The sequence below is a fragment of the Lampetra fluviatilis genome, chromosome 1, assembly GCF_964198595.1.
Source record: "Lampetra fluviatilis chromosome 1, kcLamFluv1.1, whole genome shotgun sequence".
NCBI classification, from domain to species: domain Eukaryota; kingdom Metazoa; phylum Chordata; class Hyperoartia; order Petromyzontiformes; family Petromyzontidae; genus Lampetra; species Lampetra fluviatilis.
In genome coordinates, this window is record NC_136275.1 from 15,317,806 (window position 1) to 15,337,595 (window position 19,790).

The window sequence follows — 19,790 nt, forward strand, 5'->3', positions numbered from 1 at the left end:
GCTCCTACCTATCAGTGCCAGTGAGCCAGATAGGCTCAATGCTGAAAGTACTGGTTGCTAGGCTACTGAGTCCTTCTAATATGTTTCGGGAATATTGGATCATGATGTTTGCTTTCATTTATTTTTTACTACATACATTATCACATTAGTTTTTTAACTTTCAATAATGTCTTGCATTTCCTCATACTTTAACAGTGTGTATTTATAATGTGTTAAAGTTACTGAGCTTGATAATTCTGTAAGCGCAATTTGTTCATGTGATGCCCTTTATTTAACCAGGTAACACATCCTGAATTATCTGAATGGAGATTTACTTTGTCAAAATATATATATATATTCAGTGTATTAAAAATGTATTCTAGATGTCAGCGAGGATAGACCTTGAATACAAACTTGTTATGGGACAATTTTCAATATAAATGTATTGTAACATATGAAAGCATTGAAACCAAATTTTTCAACGTTATAAGCTTCACCTGTCGGTAAATCAAATATAAAATGTCAGTAAGCTCTGAGAATATTACTAGATAGATTGAAGAAAGTAACATGAGTGATGAAAAATATTGCACATCTGGTGTCTTTAAACAATGAATGTCATTTAACTATGCGAAATCCAACAAAGTTTTCTGGTATATAAAACATGTGCATAATGCGCCCAAGAGGATATCCACCACAGAGATGGCGAGATGAAGATCAGCTCATGTGTGGGTGCTGGGGTGGATTGTCAATTGTCACATCGCGGACTGTGGGAGATGGCGTCGACTTGGAGAGGTCTGCATCCAGCGCTGAATTGATTTTGGCTGTTGGTGATCTTGTGAGCATCCATTTGAGCACATGTGCAAGTCTTCGTGATTTGTGTATGGAGTGTTCGTGGGCTGGTGGTAGTGCATGAAAAAACATGGTAAAAATATCAGTTGCTGGTTTGCCGTACATTTAGAAATGTCAAGGAACAGAAGTAGCAGCTTTACCTTTGTAACTGAGAAAAGGAGATACCACAGTGGTGCAATGATTATCACACTTGACTTGCAATCCAGTGTGCACCGATTTGATTTTGTCTCTCGACTTCGCCGTGTGTTCCAAACAATAGAGTACATTTCTTAAATCAGTGTATGCATGACTAAAATGAGATTGGAAACAGTTACCGGTTTCTGCCTATCAGAACCGGTTATCTATTCTGAAAACAGTAACTGGTTTACCGGTTATCGTTTAACAATCTGACTGCAAACCCAGCAACCTTCATTTGAATTTTGGCCATGAGGAGCATTGGTGGCAAATGGTATCTGATCCTATCCTGAATCTCTAAAACACATCCTTAAAATTAGTACCTGGTGCAATGTGTAAATATCAGCAATAGGGTGACAAAGGTGTAGTGCTGGCCCACTACCTTCTCCTGTGCCGTGCTGGCGTGAATACGTTCTTGCGAAGAGAACATGTTTGTAAGTGTATCTTTGTCTTTTGTGTAAGTACCAACTGTGCAACCGTGTACTGCGGGCACAATGGGGGGCGGGGGGGGTGTAACTGTTGCATCTGGTGCGAGCATCACCTTTGCCACCTGTACCATACTTGCCTTAAAGCTGCTTGCCAAAAGTACTTTCCCTATCCATGGCTAAACAGAGACATTTGCATTTATGAGCGCGCACGAGTGCATGTGTCGCAATGTCCACCTGCCCCACCAAAAGACAGGAAATAGCGGCACACATTGTGTGCACATGTTTATTGGTGTGCCATGAGCTTTCCTGGCCCGTTTGTGAAGGCCTCATTTATTCATCCCATGTTCTTGTATCCATATGGCAATTAAATGCCACATCACCTACACCGAAAACCCAGGTGGTGCCGTGCGCTCTTATCCTCGTGCTGCTCGTGCCAGTAAACCCATCACTGGTTCCAGGCTTGGCTGCGAATCTTGTGGGGTTTAATGTATCGGTTACGGATACTGGTTAGCGGCCATGGCAGCCATGGCAGCCCTATTAAAGAGGAGCAGCTGCAGCGTCTTTATGACAGTATTACGCTGGCAATTGGCTTTCAGTGTTATTATACATCCCACCTAAAAAGCTATACTATTAGTTTTTTGAAGATACTGCGCATTACATTTTGGAGAAGAATATTATACATTCATGTTTTATTATGTGTCTGAATATGTGTGGATATGTATACTGCACTCCAAACAGCACCTGGAGTTCGATTTCCGGCCATGGCTAACATTAGTGGTTATTATTTGAATTGATTCTGGGCATTACCTAGGTTGAGTTGACCTTATCTAACATGGTATGTAAACATCAGCACTGGGGAGACAAAGATGGCCAGGTGTGATGCTTGTCACACCACTAACTACCTCACCTACGATTAGCACGGTTGGCTACGTACGGTGCAAAAGAAGTTCTACATACATAGAAACTTGGTGTAGTCTCGTATTCCCCACAGTTACTTAAATATTCATCAACCATGACATCCATATACTTGTGTTATACAATGAATATACAGTAAATTTTTATTTTTTCAAGAAAGCCTCACTGAATATGAAGACTTTTTCAGGAAGGATGTTTTGGCCAATTACATGTACAGTAGGAATGTTGAATACGTGGAAGTATACCAGAATACCTCAAAAAAGCCCAGCACATATACAAGTGGGTACCATTCAAAGCCCAATCAGTTTTAGAGTTTAAATATGTCGTTAAACTCTGTCCGCCTGATGATGCTCGTTGTAATTACTGGCGAAATGTCGTACTCGAATTGTAAATGTTGTGGGTTTACTCTCCAACACACCAGTGTGCTGAACTAGTAACTAATTGGCAAGTTTGTTCACGTATCAAACATTACTAATTGGCTGTATCGGGTGGTGGCGGGTTTAACGACACATTTATATTGACGTGATCTAACCCAAAAACCTCTTATGGACAGTTTTGGGGTTTCAAAATTATGCATAGAGCGCTAGATTGTCTCCAGTGCTGGATTGCAGGCGTATGTCCACCATTCTCAGCTCGAATAACTTGCAGTCTCAAAACAAATCATGAATCTATTGTAATGCAACAATTACGCTTTCTCATTATCAACACCTTTTCACTTGTTTTTTTATTAAGTATGAATTCTTTAAAAAATTCTTTATATTTACAAAATGTATCAAAACTCAGCAATTGCAGTCCAATAGTTATAATAATTAATCTTTACTCTTTGGTTCTTTTGGTAAAGTCACGTAGGTATAAAATAAAATAAATCACGATGTTTCGATTGCAACACAAGCGACCGTCATTATGTGGAACAGATACAGCAGGAGAACTGCTGACATAGGAGAAAGAGCTGCTGCAACAAGAGTCTATATATAGGATTTTGGTGGGCTCAACCAAAGGGTAAGTGGGCGGAGCTAGAGAAGGAACTTGCACGTAAATGTAAATGTGAGACTTTAGCATGTCAATGTTGGACGGTCCCAGCCACCAGAGGTGGCGGGGATCCTCCTGTGGCTGGGCCGCCTCACAGATATTTAACCTGGTGATGTACTCAGAGAGTCGGAAATAACAGCTGACATAGGCAGGTAGGATGGAAACTTCAAAGTCAGTTAAGAGTTTATCTGGTTAATAACGTCCTTCCAATGATTGCTCAGTTTGTACCCATCTTCTCTGTTGAAATTGCGTCTGTGTTTATATATCTGGATGGCTTCATGAACAAATCTCTGCAGGTAGCCAGTAGGTTTGCAGAGTACCTCCGTCTTGGAAAAATATATTTCATGTGAGCCCACAGCGTTAAAACAATGATCAGCAACGGCAGAGGTATTGGTCCTACCGTGTTTCAGATCTGCCTTGTGTTGACGAACGCGGTACGAGACATGTCGTTTCGTTTCCTCAATATAACTGCTGCCGCAACCACAACTCAGTTTGTAGACACCAGGGTATTGCATGTCAGGAGTTACATCCTTTACAGATGGGATTTAATCAGTTCTCCTGCTGTATCTGTTCCACCTGATGACGGTCACTTGTGTTGCGATCAAAACGTCGTGATTTATTTTATTTTATACCTACGTGACTTTACTGAAAGAACCAAAGAGTATAGATTCCTGCAGTCACGAAAGCTTCAAATCAAGAATAATTAATCTAAGAACATAATACAAATTTCAAATGCCCACATGAAATTGGCATTGGAATTAGATGTCTCCCTCTGTTGTAACACCTTGAAGCAATTCCTTAAAGTCATTCAATATTTTCAAAGGCACATGATCATCAAAGCATTAAGCGCAAGGACACACAAATTTATGGAAGCTATACACTAGTGGTCTTTGATCGATGCCATAAAATCCCTCAAAAACTATTTCAACCACTGCAGAATTATTTAAAAGTTTCAGTTTTTGAATATTTTATGCAAGTAGAGAATGAAGCACACTGGCAGAGACTGCATGTAAGCACGTTCACTGATTAATTCATGCACTGCGAATAACGAAAAAGTTGAGACATTATGTCAGTGGTACTGATGGAGAAACACTGCTGTGGGTTCTGATGCTGAGTACGAGCTGTGTCTGTTTGAATATAATATAATTGCTAAAGAACCGATGACTTGAGTTAACTTTTCAGCTGTTTTCATTTGAACCTCAAAAGTGTGTAACAGAAATTACCATAAAGGACATGAAAGAGCTGCCACAGGTAGAAAGTGTAGCAGTCAGCACTCCCGCTGCCAAGACGACATAATTTTGTGGCTTTGCAGCCTTAATCCTGCCTCCAATACATCCACACTGTGGAGCGTTACAAAAGTGCATACACTGCTGGAAAAGAGACCTCGATGAACTTGTGGCATGTGCCACGTAAGGTCACTGTGTGGTGGCAGTGGCATAACTATAATTTTCAATTTTCCCGAAGCCAACATGGCACCAAACAATATATGGCTTTCATATGATAATTACATTATACATTCAAGCGTATATTTTCGTTCAAATGCAAACGACATCTGAACGCATATGCTTTCAGATGTGTACATAGTTCAGCACATCGTGTACTTCTCCAGAGTGTTATATTTGTATTATTAATGAATAAAAATAAAATTTCAACTTGTAATGCGCATATTATTTTCTCACTCGCAAAGAAAGGGAATGACTCGGAGGCTTAAGGAACCACATACATAAGCAAAAAGGCAGCCATGTGATGAACTGACACCAACAATTTCCCAAGCACTGAGGCCCTTTAAATATTTAGGTGTCTACATATGGAAGGAAACCGAAGCACCCAGAGAAAACCCATACATGTTTCACCGGATCACATGTTTCACTGGATCACATTGCCTCTGTTGCACCCTGGCAAGTGTCTCCACAATGTCTGTACCCATGCGCGGTGACGAGATGATGGCTACGTCGCCTGGTATACAGGAGGTCGTGGGTTCGATCCCAACCCTGGTGCCTGTTTACTTGGAGTTTGCATGCTCTCCCTGTGCATTTAGAATCGACATGCGTTTAGAGTATTTAGCTTCTGTAAATATTCTACACGATAAGCCACTTCGTTGGGCTGTCATTTGTGGACTGGTCGCTTCTGAAATAGAGCTATATAGCTCAGTGGACCTTACCTGTTAAAATAAAAATAGTTTAAATAGTTGTAGAACCTTGTGTCTCTGCGCATCATAATCCAAACATGTCCCCGTGCGTCGACGGTGTGCGTACGAGGCAGGCGTGACCGTTGGACCGGAACTGTGTGGGGAGCCGGGCTTCCCGATGCAACTAGCATGCCAAGTGCCATGTTGGGAGGACTGTGCGATGTCCGAGTGGGGACAATGGATGCCCTGCTCCCACACCTGCTTGGGGGGTGAGGGGAGCCGGGTGGGTGACAGTGCCACCCAGGGCCGGCAGGTGCGCGTGCGCGCCATCCTTGCACTTCCCGGCGACGGTACGACCTCCAGCACCACACACACAAATCACGCACACAAGAGACAAAGATCCCCCGTGTAACCTTAACATACTGTTTGGGCAAGTGCTGTTAGCGAGCACCAATGAAGGCTGATATGGCACACAAGGGGGTGGCTGGCCAAATCCACGCCTGGCCACCTTTGTCTCTTCAGTGCTAGTGTTTACACACTGAACTAGGCTGAGACAACCTATGGGAGGCCCAAGACAAGTTCAGATAATTACCACTGATGTGAGCCATGGTGGGGATTTGAACTGAGCTCCACAAACACACTGATGCACATTTGTATATAGTTTTTACTTTACATTTCTGTCGAACTTTTATCAGTTCAAATTATAGTGGAGGTCCGCTCAGGCTATTCATTATTCCTCCAATCTAAAAAAAAAATAGTTCCTTCGAAATTAATGTCATCAGTGGTTGTCCTTGTTGACAAACCTGATCTTTACCCCAGGAGTTTGGGGTATCCAGAGCTAGCTCAGGATGACACACAGATATAAGTGCAACACAACACTTGTTTAAGCATCATCATTTCACCTCCTTTGCCAGTACCAAAATATAAGGATAGGGTTTTACTGGTAGGAACGAAGTGGACCAGCCTACAACAGATTATATCGTCCGTCCGTCCGTCCGTGTAGCAACATCGCCCCCTACTGCAAACACTTGGCATGACCCTACAAAAACCTTTAGACTCAGTGACGCTTTCCTGGCTAAACAAGTGTAACATTCCCTTATAATTCCCTCAGATAGCTTTTAATTAAAACATTTAAATTAATGAGGCTTTCCTGGCTAAACAAGTGTAACATTCCCTTATAATTCCCTGAGATAGCTTTTAATTAACACTTTTAAATTAAAATTTAACTCACAGCGCCCTAAAGCCTACAGCTAGGCCTGAAGCCTCGAACTACGCCTCCCTTCGTATCGTACCCCCGCGTGTGTGCAAGGGAGTTAATGTTTAACAATGTTACATTCCCTGATGCTTTTAAATAGAAACATTTAAATTTAAAGTTTTTACATAAATAATAAAAACATTTACATTTAAAATTAACTCACGGTGGCCTAATGCCTACAGCTAGGCCTAAAGCGTAGAACTAGGCCTCAAAGTCTCCCTTCGTATCGTACCCCCGTGTGTGTGAAAGGGCGTTAATGTTTAACAATGTTACATTCCCTGATGTTTTTTAAATAGAAACATTTACATTTTAAGCTTTTACATAAATAATTAAAACATTTAAATTAAAAATTAACTCACAGCGGCCTAACGCCTACAGCTAGGCCTAAAGCCTAGAACTAGGCCTCACACTCTCCCTTCGTATCGTCCGATTCGGTGTAGCAACATCGCCCCCTACTGCAAACACTTGGCAGGACCCTACAAAAACCTTTAGACTCAGTGGGGCTTTCCTGGCTAAACAAGTGTAATAATACATTATGTTTATATTCTTTGGTTATTCGTTCCTACCAGCCCACCCCGCAGGGTCCTGTTTCCCCTTTTTTTCTGGCAACAAAACTGAAACCTTTTTACGAGGAATCATGTCTGCAAATGTATGTTGAAAATGTGTTGGTGTCTGATATTCTTAGGTTTTTTCCGATGTCTGATGTTTTTTGCCTGCCCATTCTGTGTGGATTGGTTATAATAGTACTGCGTATGTTTTCTCAATTGTGCTCTATCTCTCTCCGACGTGTTTGACATGTCGTTCTTCATTGTTCCTCTCGAAGCTCCCAGCACATGGAGTGAAACGTCAGACATCATGCGAAACAACACGGCATAACCCCAAGACACACAAGATAATTAATTGGTCATAGTTATATAAGGGAGCGATGAAACCACATGGGTGGCCGTTAGGAACTCACATTTGCCCCCATCTGTTCCTCCTTCGTGGTGCGAGCACGTAGGTGGGAGGCAGTGCCCGGACCGGCTGGGCCTGCAAGAGTGGCGTCCCTGCAACCAGTATGGCTGCACCGTGCACTACTGGCATGCTCTGCCCTGGGGGCCGTGCGTGCACGAGGTCACCCAGGGGTCACCTAACGCCTCCCAGGTTGTTGCCGACGGGGAGGCCGCGTGCGCCACCGGCGTCCAGATGCGCGTGCTCACGTGCGTGCATGTGGGAGGAGGGCAGCTCCCCACTGATAGGTGAGTGGCGGCACAGATTGCGGCGAGAGGTGTGTTGTTACGGTCGTTTGGAAAGGTGTGGAGTGGGTGCATCTTGAGATAGCGTCGTGTCGCCAAGCCTGTGTGGTGAATGAGGGATTTGGGGTGCACTGTGGCGTTGGAAGCGGGTGCTAGGGATGTCGTTGCAAGACAGGAAAAGCCATGTGAAAATACGGAAGAGAACTTCCGTACTTCACAGGTAAGTGTTGTAAATATGATGATGCAAAAACATCTTTGCTGGCTAGAATGTGTGTGCAGGATGAAGGAGGGCCAATGGCTGAGATAGAAATTGGAGCAGTCTCTACGAATTTGGCTATCGAGATCTTTGTGCAGATCGTGGGATAGATAGAGTTAGGGTAGATATTGGAGGTTGTGTGTCTACTGTGCAGCAACTCCTGGATCTGGTAATAGATAGAACGTGTTGGTGAGGTGTGGTGACATATTAGCTTTGGCAATGATAACATCTTAAAAGCGCTGCTAGACTCCGGTTTAAATGAACTTATATGCTATTCAGACATTAATTTAATCGTGTAAGTATAGAGTGATATGATGCCAGTGCTTGTTTGGACAATTAGGACGGCTACTAGGAGTATTTATCAGGAGATACATTTTTTGCATATAACCAAGTCTGCCAACGTGCATGAATATTTTAAACTGACAAGAATATATGGCAAACTATGCAAGTGAGAAATGGCTGATGAATACATAAGAGTGCATGGTGCCTCAAAGCATAGGTCAGTGAAATGCTGCGATAACATTAGTCTACCCTTTTAAAGTCACCATTTAAAAAACAAATGTTTTTTGGTGTCCAGGTGATGAGATTTCTAGCCATTTTTCTGAAATAAAATTAATTACATTTTCAACTACTTCTTCTGAAGACTTTGGATTAGACAGTGACTTTGCCAGCTGCTATCTAGTGTGTCTGGTACTAAAAAGCAACCGCAATTGCAGGTTGATGGGAGCAATGCAGCCCCAAAGCATATTAATACAATTCCGTAGCAACAAGAGGAGACTTAACCCACATAATTTCATCGTCAAAATTATTATTCATAATAGATGTTTGGTTGAGGCTGCGTAAGAAGCAAATTAAAGGAGACTGCTGATTTTATTACATGTCCTAAGGCATACATCATGTTTGAGTTTTTTTTACATTTAAACATAATAGTTCTCCAGAAATGTGCTACTTTACTTTTTGTATTTGTTTGAACATGAAGTAAAAACAAAATCACAACGGCATAAGTTATTAAGTTATTATTTAAGTGCTTACACATACAATATAGTGAGATGTATAGCGGTTAGGCTTCACTCCTCCCGTAAATTCACATAGTCAAGCCACTGGTGTTGAATTGTAATGTTGGAAGAATAATCAATTCAAAACCAGTGGCAGTTATGCTTCAGAGTTCAACTCCATGAACACCCATAACCACAAACCATGTTTATTTTTGGGTTAGGCCACAAGTGGTAGTTTTATGCCAACATTCTTGTCATTAACCCTTTTTCCACCCAATAATATTGTCGCGTTTTACAAATATTATTTATGCGTGCCGATGTATTGATAGAATTCCGATAAATAAAGCTCTTCACTTGTGGCTTACGACTTTTAATGACTGAAATTATCATCAACGTGAAACGCTTCCCTCAAAACCGCTTTGAGCTTCACCGGGGAGTGAACTCGGAAATCGAGTGTGCTGTCCCAGCTGACTCTGTGCTCTTACATCGATATCTGACGTTGTGTTTAATTAAAGGTTTTAAGCCACTGGTGATGAGCTTTATTGGAGGTGTTATTGACAATATTTTTGTCATAAAATTACCACATGGCCAAATTCAAAAAGAAACATAGATCATTGTATTGGCTATGAAAACCTACGCTTAAGGTTTACCCATAATCATATAAACAGCCCTTAGTGGAGTGAGAGCTTAAGCAGAATGCATGTCAGATGTACACAGATTTTAATAATGACTGTTTAGCATTTAACATTTGTTAAAAGTGTGTTTGATAAACTCCCTCATGTCTCCCCGAGTTTCTATATGTCCACTTTCAACAAGCTCATGCTCCAGGGTTATGTTTACCATAACAGAAACTCCGTTCTCCGCAACAATAAAAGCATGCACCTGTGGCAAGAAATTGCCATTGTGAACTTCCAATGCTATTTTAATCGCTATTTTAATAGCATTGGGTTTATATGGCCATAACAACTTGGTGAGAATTAATTAAAAAACACAACACACATTTATATAACATCATAGTAATCAGGCTGAACAAACATTTTCAAGAAGATATACTCGATCAAATTGATGACAACTTTCTGGAATATCAAACGTCTTGGATGTGAATCCTGCTAAATATTTATCAGCACATTTTTTCACATGGTATGGAACTTTGAATTGGAAACTGAGTTGGATTCATATAGATCTGTGCAGAACATAAGCATTGTACTTTGCTCCAGGCTTTTTGCAAATTCCCCTTGCCATAGAGAAGACCCTTGAGGTTACAGGGCATGCTTAGTACACAGGAATATAAATTTGAGAAAGTCGTTTTAAAAAACTTTTATTTCAAGAGTGAATACTAACTTAATTGCAAACATAAACCACGTATCACGCAATTTATTTTCGTATAAATACAGATTTCCATCTTAATTGAATGTTGCAATTTTGAACTGATTCGATAGCCATAAGGAACGTTTATTTCAGGCAGTGACATTGCAAGGTATTGATTAATCACCGTTTGATTACGCTATATTAACTGGCCATGCTCCAACGAGAAATTGTACAGCTTTACATCTGCTGCTGCACAATAAAGAATATAACGCTAACCATAACGAAAGAAATGTAATTGAGGTTATTGATTGTCTCTGAAGTAATTTTCAACTGGAGTAATACAACAGCGATGTAGATGGGACAAACTGCCCTGAGTCCTATCTGCTGCCTCCCACCCACATATTTTCTGACCACATACTGTATGTGTGTGTTCGTGCTAGTCCTGCAATAGCACGTTATCATGATTTAAGTTGGTGGCCCTGTTGCTTGCTGTTTGTATTTTTCTGTGGCAGTGCTTGGTTGACGATATTGAATGGGTGGGTATCTTTGTATGCATGCGTGTAAGTTGTCTTTGTTTTGTAGAACACTTCTGAATATTACTGCATATGTCTCACTTGAACATTGCAATGTATTGTGACATTCAAAATACTTTTAAAGTCACATGCGGACCCTCTTGTAAGGATGTGCTGGAACAAGGAGTGCTCTGTGGGGGATTATGTTTGGAGATTATTTAACAGCTGGGGTTCAAATGTATTATATGAAAGATACATTGTATTAATTACAAGTCATGACCATGTAAAAAAAGTCAGCAATGTGGTGGGGGTGTAATGAGGGCAGTCTTACACACCATGGACTTTTTAAGCCCGTTTAAGCCCATGTGCGTTTTAAGGTGTTTCCTGAAATGAGCCTGGCGGCATTAGGCGATAGCCACAAATAAATGTATGCACACTGATTGAACTTTTACGGATAGCCATGTGATTTTCCAACGAGTTACATGTTCACACACGTCACGTGTATTCTCATTACAAAGATAAAGATTCCCTTATAGAAATACAGACTGTTGGGGAAAGTGCTGGGAGCACGTATTTACACTGGTACGGCACACGAGGTGGTTGGTAGCCAGCACCACACCTGACCGGCTTTGTCTTCCCAGTGCAGATATTGATACACTGCACTAAGTACTAACTTAATCTCAGGCAGACCCAGAACTACTTTAGATATTCATCACTGATGTCAACCGTGAGTGGAAATTGAACATGAGTCACCAGGTTTGTAGTTTGGTACGGTAACCACTATGCCACCATTTCTCCCACTACACACACCACATGTGAATTCCAACCATGATGAAAATAAAAATTCTAGGACTTTGGGGAAACAGATGGCATTTAGATCAAATCCATTGGCATTGAAAGTGGAATTTAAAAGATGAACTTTACTGGGCCATGACCTTAAGGCTCAGGTTCTCAGTCTTGAGTGGCCTCACAGATCACATGTACTTATGATTCTGCAAGAAAATCTTGCATCCTTGTATGTAGGCTTACAAAGAGAATATAGAAACATTATCTTCATGAGATTCTACTTCATTACCAATCCTTTACACTGAATCGACATGTACAGTTATTTATTTTGTCTAATTAAAACACATTGTAATCCCAACCTCTCATACCAGTGGGGCAAACAAGCGAAATTATTTTTCTCTTTTGTTTTGTAGGGCTGTCAAGGGCTGTCACGGGCAGTTTCTCACTGGTGTGTACTTTGTTTTCAGTGTAAACCACTTCATACATCTGACAATGAACCATCATCGCCATAGTAATAATTAACTCATTGCAGCTTGCATACCACCCAAAGGGCCAAGTCAAGTGAAGGTATTATCCTCTTTCCTCTCACATGGCAAATTTCGCATGGCAATGCGAGATTTGTCGTGTGCTGGGAATATATTGCTGGCCTGACCATAAGCACCGACTTACCAACATAGGGCTGCACACAAGTTTGGAGTTACGGGCTGCAGACATCTGCTTATCAGTGGCATGACCTTATCTTACTCTGCCCCCAGTTTTCTATGCTACAGCATCTCATCATCATGCAATCATTCTACACATGGTGGGAGGTTTCTATTTTTGTTCCTGCTACCTTCGTTGTCAAGAATAAATTTCCCTTTGCTGTCAGGGTTGGGGTTTACCTTCCTTTGTTTAGGACATAATCCCATGTCGTCATTGCTCCGCATCGTTTTGCATTGTTTGCTTACATACAGCGTTTGCATACTTTTTTCCCCTAAGAATCACAAAGCATTAACCCCATACTCACATACTGGCTGAGCTTTTTTGCATCTAAACATTATCGAAAATCAACTGGCTTCACACGACCTAGCAAATTCCCAACGTTTTCTTAGAATTGTTTTCTCAACGCTTAATAGGTAGATCTAATTTCCTCAATCCATCTGACGTGATTACCCTGTCCCGAGCTCTGATTTATAATTGTGTTCGTTTTTGAGCTGCAAACTTTAAGGTGAACTCCCGGCAATTCATCCATAACCGCGTGGTACACGGGCCTTATTTTATCAGTAAACATGATTTAAGGTCAAGTTTTCATTTAATTTTTTTCATTCATTTAGTATAGCCCTGTGAGCCATGTGGCTCTTGAGTCGGGTGCAACCGCAACAAACAAAATATGAACAGAGAACATCTTAAAGCGACGATGCGCAACAGAAACATCCTGGATAAACCAACAAATTTTCCAGAAAAAAAACACCGTATTACAACGCTGTGTGCAAAAATCCCAGTGCGATGCAAGTCAGACAACAACAACAACCATAAGACAACTTAGATTCAAGCTATCAGGCCAACTCCGCACTTCCGCAAGAAACATGGCTTAACCATATGTTTTCGAAATCACCAAAATAAAGCTATAAAATACAATGTAACAACAGTAATCATAGGAACTTTGATTCAAATTTAACAATAAACGATACACACAACATGTACGACCAAACCTGCAGCCATATCCGACAGCATGACACTACCAGTGTATGATGTGTGAGTGAGTCAGTGTATGATGTGTGAGTGAGTCAGCGTATTATGAGTGAGTGTATGATGAGTGAATCAGTGTATGATGAGTGAATGGGTCAGTGGTTGTGTGAGTGTATGATGTGTGAGGGAGTCAGCGTATGATGAGTTAGTCAGTGTATGATGTGTGAGTGAGTCAGTGTAAGATGAGTGAGTGTATCACGGCATCCTCTCCGCCATCACGGCCTCCTCCACGCCATCGCGGCCTCCTCCCCGCCATCGCGGCCTCCTCCACGCAATCGCGTGGAGGAGGCCTCGCACCACGCCACAGAGGCTGGGTGGCGATTTTCTTGAAACGGTCGCAGGCAAGCCTGTCACTCAGCCCTCCTGTAACTCCCACTGCTGTTGCCTTTCCCCATCCCTCCTGTATCGACTTACCTCAGCCCTGTTAATGGTTCTAGATTTTAATTATTGAGCAACGCAAATGATAAACTCCTATGGGATTCACAACACTTCTATATTTAAGGTGAGTGAACTCCAGTGGGACTGGTTTATCATTATATACTATGTGCTGGTTATAGATGTGTAACGGGCGTATGTGACGCAGGAGAAGTTGATGGAGGCAACACGTATTTATTACAATTAAATTAAATACAGCAGAGTAACGACTCTAACACTCGAAGAGGTATCGGCCTCTTCACCCGGTCTATTAGAGGAAGTGTTCCCCAGCTAATGCTCCCCGTTAACTCCTTACTTCCCTCTATCCCAGACCTTCCCCAATGTAGGCTAGCTAACCTGGCCCAGCTTCGGCGCAGGTTCCGACCCTCAGCCACACGAGTCTGGCCCTTACAAGGACATCAGACCTCAATGCTCTGAGGTCGCACCACTGGCTTGCCCTGCTCGGCCCTTACAAGGACAGCGAGTCAGAGGAGTTCCAGGTCTAGCTCGCTGGCCTTCAGTCTTCACTGGTTCTTCATCTTGACCTGTACCCGACAACTCGAGCTCTCTCGCTCTCCGCCTTATATACCAACATGCCCTCGAGGGGCGGGGCTGTGTTGGATCCCAGCCTCCCCCCCACACAGCCCCCCAGGGTGGTAACCGTTTACGGACGTGGATGTAGACAGCCCAGTGTAACTGCCCGTTTCTCCCCGTTACGTAACACCTCTACAGATGCACTATCTTTCATTGACTTCTATTCTTCTTTGGTAAGGTTCAGGAATGGATTTTAAAATGGCTGGTGGTTGTTGGATTGTAATATATGCCAATCAACATATACGTAAATAAATAAATACTTCTTTTTTTATATTATATAGGTTGTCTTGTGATGAGGATTGATTAAGTGTTTTGCTGGATGATGGCCTTCTTAATCTGCCATCATCAATCATAACACTTTTATATAATAATTCACCTCGCACCTGCACACTACTTGATTTAATCACTCCATCTCTTCAGTGCACATCCAATGGAGCCTATTTCTTCCCTTTGCGACTGCCTTCCGTCATTGTTCTTGATCCTTGATGACCATTCCTTCTAGCATCATGACAAACCCAACTTGCTTTTATTAATAACTAGCAGTAAGTACCCGGCGTTGCCCGGGTCTTAAAAATATTTCAAAACTACTTTTAAAAATCTAACAGCAGTGCGTACTGACTGTGGTGGTACCTGCTATCACGACAGTAGTACATGCTGACTCTATATCAGTATCTATCGACTGTATAGCACAAAGTACTCACCTGACAGTGGCGTGGTGAGGCGTAGTCATGTGCAGAGCCTCCGGCCTCGCCGAGATTGTCCAGCCGGCCGAGGTGGCATCTTGGTAGGCTGGGGATGGGGTGCTACCCCTGACCCCCCACCCCCCCCAGGCCATGATCTCCCCGGCCGCTCTGCAGTAATATATACGGCCTATAGTGGTAGTGACTGTATAGTAATAACTACACACGTCGGGTGGGGGGGACATCACACAGTGAAGAATTTACCTGAGCGTTTAGTGTATTTTTATAGCATTTTTAACGTGAAAGGAAATGTCCCCCTCACTCCCACCGAAGGCATGCGACTTGGCATGGGCCGTTCCCCCCACCACAGGCGCGTGAGTTGGTACGGTCGTGCAGGAGTCATAAATAAATAAATAAATAAAATGCAAGCGCACAAAAATCGCACTAAATCGCTAATTACACTAATTTAAAGTTGACGGGTGTGAAAAAGGAATAGCGCTTGCTGACCGCGGGGCTTATGGCGCAGTGCCTGGCTATTTTTTTTACGTTAACCCCACTGTTGGAGAGCCAAGTGCGCGACCACACACAAACCAACACAAACCCACAATTTTTGACTTTTTTAAATATATGTAGTGCTGTACTTTACGCGGACAACTTATTGCTTTTCTGTCGTCACTTTATTTCTACTAACGCAGCACATTTCAGTAACATTCTCCGGCGTGTTCTCCGCTCGCTCGCCGCGCTCCGCCGGTCTCGCTCGCTCCGCTCTGCCATTGCTCCCGACTCTCTTCTTCGCTCCTCCGCCACAATCCAGCCGCCCTCTCGTGGTCTCTCCGCCTCACTCTTCTCTCCGCCTCACTCTCGCCGCTCTCTCACGGTCTCCCCGTCTCACTCCAGCCGCTCTCTCGCGATCTCTCCGTCTCACTCTCGCCGCTCTCTCGCGGTCTCTCCATCTCACTCCAGCCGCTCTCTCGCGGCTTCTCCGTCTCACTCCAGCCGCTACACTATACTTCTTCCCTTACTCCACTGCTACTCTATACTTCTTCCGTTACTCCACTGCTACTCTATACTTCTTCCGTTACTCCGTGTCTTCAGCTCCGACCGTCTGCATCCATTCCCAGGCACAACTCCACTCCAACTCCCCTCAATTCCAAAACTCCCCTGTATTTATCCCCGCCACTATTCATTCCCAATTAATTAGTTGGCTTCCCCCCGATGCCCCTCGCCCCCAGCCCTCGCTGCCACCTGTCTCCTTTTCCAGACTTGGAGGCGCCATTCCAGACACAACAACAACAACCAGCCAATCACAGCCCCGCATCCATAATTGCCCAACGGGCCGTTTCCGACTCACCCTTCGGCCCCTTGTAAGTCGCGTGTCCCGATATGCCCCCACTGTACCCCACACGCACCTGTGTGCAATTTCCCCCCTTGGCGCGTATTAAACCACTACATATATATAGGAGATTTTAATTCACGTCATAAACCAGTGTATGTTTTCTAATCGAGGTATTTCTCTTTGTCTCTGAGTGTTATTCCAAGTTTCATCTCTACATGCTTGATTGCAATTTTTTAGTTTTTGTTCAATTTATTTCGTTAATGGCCATGTGTCTAAACCATCTGTTATAGCAGTAATATGCACTGAATAAAAACCTTATTCTTTGGCACACTGCTTAGTGACTTTTCATTTTCAAGTTCAGCTTTCATACATTCTTAATGGATGTAAATGATCTGCAATTAGTGATTTCATGAGGTTTTCTTTGTATTCTCAAACTCTGTGTTTTCCCAATCTGATATACCCTTGAGAGTTCCTCTCGATGCACTCGTGTTCTCTTCAATGTAATCTGACATAATTCGATCTCATTTGATTTTCAAAAATTTTCAGTCAATTTAATTAAACGGTTTAATTTAATTTCACTTCATTGTGCTCGGTTCATTTTAAGCAGATGTACACTCATAGCTTCTGATTGTCCTTGTTCTTATTCCAAGGTTTGTAATGTGTATTTATGTTGGGGGTGGAGCGGTGGTGCCACGGGTCACGCACTGCGCCCCAGTGAACCCAGCGAACTGAGTTCTATTGTCAGGGACAGCTAGCATCACTGGTGAGCAATATCGGAACCAGCCATGGGGGGGCCCATCCTTAACATTCCACAGTGATAAGTGTGGTGAAACACAGGGATAACCTCACATGACCAACACAGCATGAGGATTGGCAAGAGCTGTACATTTTCCAGAACCCAGAAAAAAAATCACCCGACAAAGTCGAGAGAGAACTACATATACACCTATGCAGGCTTCAGGGTAGAGATGGAACACACTACCTTTTGCATACCCAGCAAAAGAGGTAATGTCTCATCACCACAATAACCCAAGTGATATCAGAACTGCTCCTGCCCTCCCCCGCAATTACCACTGTGCATGGACCAGCGTACTATAGATGCTTTTTAAAAATGCTCCATCGACGCCCATAAATTGTAACAAATTGCCACTCTAGAGCATCTAAGTGCAAAACTAAGGGGCAGGGAGGAAGCCTACCATCAAATATGGAACCCCTTTACTACCTCTCCTTCAGTGGGCATTTATTCTTAAGAGCATTCATTAGGGCATTTAGGTACTCCCTCCTTCCCTCCCCCTGTTTATTCCTCCTCCTTTAGGGGTATCAGAGCTTAACAATGCACCCAGGGGGTTGTAGAGTTTATTGAAACCGTTTATTGAAACATGCGCTTTACACAGGTTTCCATTGCACTGTAATCTGTAATGTGTTTGTGCTGGTGTAAACCTCCTTTCATATCCTCTGTGTGTACGTGAATCGTCTTTAAAATAAAATACTTTTAAAATAATGCTCCATCGACAAAGTATGATAATCAGCCACCTACCACAATGTGATTGTTTACCCCCCCCCCCCGCCGCTCCTGTTTATTCAATTTGCCAAACAACATGCACTTTCAATTGCGGTTTCACCATTTCTAATGGATTTACGTGATTCATCTGTGCATTTATTTACTTGTTTATTTCTTCGATGTAGCTGTTTATTTCAGCCACGTCATACGTGTCCCTATATATTCGCATCAGCACCTCGGTTGTGCAGCCTCATGGAACTGCACGTCACTGCTGAATTTTTTTATGTCCCAAAATGGAATTTATTTTCAGCCATCGTTTGATTTTAATGCATGGGGAGACTGCCTCACCAACACTTACTTCACTACTTCACCTGGAATGGGACTTTTTACAAACAAGATGAAGGTACCCCAATGGGTTCTCCCTCAGTTGTAGCCAATATTTTCATGGAACAATTTGAGACAGATGCCATCCAGGCATCCACTATATGTCCATCCTTGTGAAAGAGGTACGTTGATGACACGTTCGTCATGTGGCCACATGGCCTACCAGCTCTGAACCAATTCCTCAACCACATCAATTCCATACACCCAGCCATCAAATTCACCATGAAGGTGGAAAAGGATGGCAAGCTACAATTATTGGATGTTTTAATAGAAAGGAGACCAGATGGCTCAATGGGACACTGTCTACAGGAAAGCCACCCATACAGATACATATCTAAAACCTGACTCCCACCATCATCCTTCCCAGAAGAATTCCCTCATACAAACTCTACACCATAGAGCTCGATGTATTTGCGACCATCATCACCTAGCCAGTGAAATGAAACACGTACACAAAGCTCTCAAGGTGAATGGATATTCAGACTACACAATCCGTAAAGCTATCACCCCAACCGTTGGGAAAGAACCATCTGAGGACCCAATCAAAACCATCACCTTGCCATACATAGCAGGGGTCACCAAAAAGATCTCCAAAATCATGAGCAAAGACAAGATCCAGGTTCGATTTAACACAGTACATAAAATTCGTAATCTGATCCCATCTGTGAAGGATGTGATCCCTTACATGCAATACCCTGGTGTCTATAAACTAAGCTGTGTCTGCGGCAGCAGTTTCATTTGGGAAACTAAGCAACATGTCTCGGACCGTGTTTGTGAACATAAGGCAGATCTGAGACACGATAGGCCGTGGCTGATCATTGTTTTAATGTGGTGGGCTCACACGAAATTGATTTGTCCAAGACGAAGGTACTTTGCAAACCCACTAGCTATCAACAAAGATTCGTTCATGAAGCCATTCACATATACAGACACAACTTCAATCGAGAAGATGGGTATAAACTGAACAATCAATGGAAGGACGTTATCAACCAGTTTAAGTCATAACTGACTGTGATGTTCCCATCCTACCACCTTCCGATGTTAGTTGTTATTTTTGGCTCTCTGATTTTACATTAACAGGTTAAATTTTTCACACTAACACAGCCACCTCGCTCGCCGAGCTCGACGTAGCTGCTCTGCGATCTCCCATTTACATGCTAAACTCTCACATTAACATAGCCACCCGCGCAACTTGTCGCGGACGCCGCTCTCCGATCTTACATTAACATGTTAATTTCTCACATTAACATCACTAGCTCCGCACACTTCGTTTATGACCCTAGGACTACACCCTATAAAAACAG

The 19,790-nt window shown here is 42.7% G+C and overlaps 1 protein-coding gene across 6 annotated transcripts in view; it reads left to right on the forward strand.

Moving 5' to 3' along the window:
* LOC144933004 (thrombospondin type-1 domain-containing protein 7A-like) overlaps positions 1-19,790 on the forward strand; it is a 576,967-nt gene that overhangs the window by 331,095 nt on the left and 226,082 nt on the right. For all 6 annotated transcript variants that reach the window (XM_078857465.1, XM_078857438.1, XM_078857456.1 and 3 more), the window contains 2 exons: positions 5,637-5,852; positions 7,758-7,995. In XM_078857465.1, the coding sequence (XP_078713591.1) occupies positions 5,637-5,852; positions 7,758-7,995 (454 nt within the window). The remainder of the gene's footprint in view (positions 1-5,636; positions 5,853-7,757; positions 7,996-19,790) is intronic.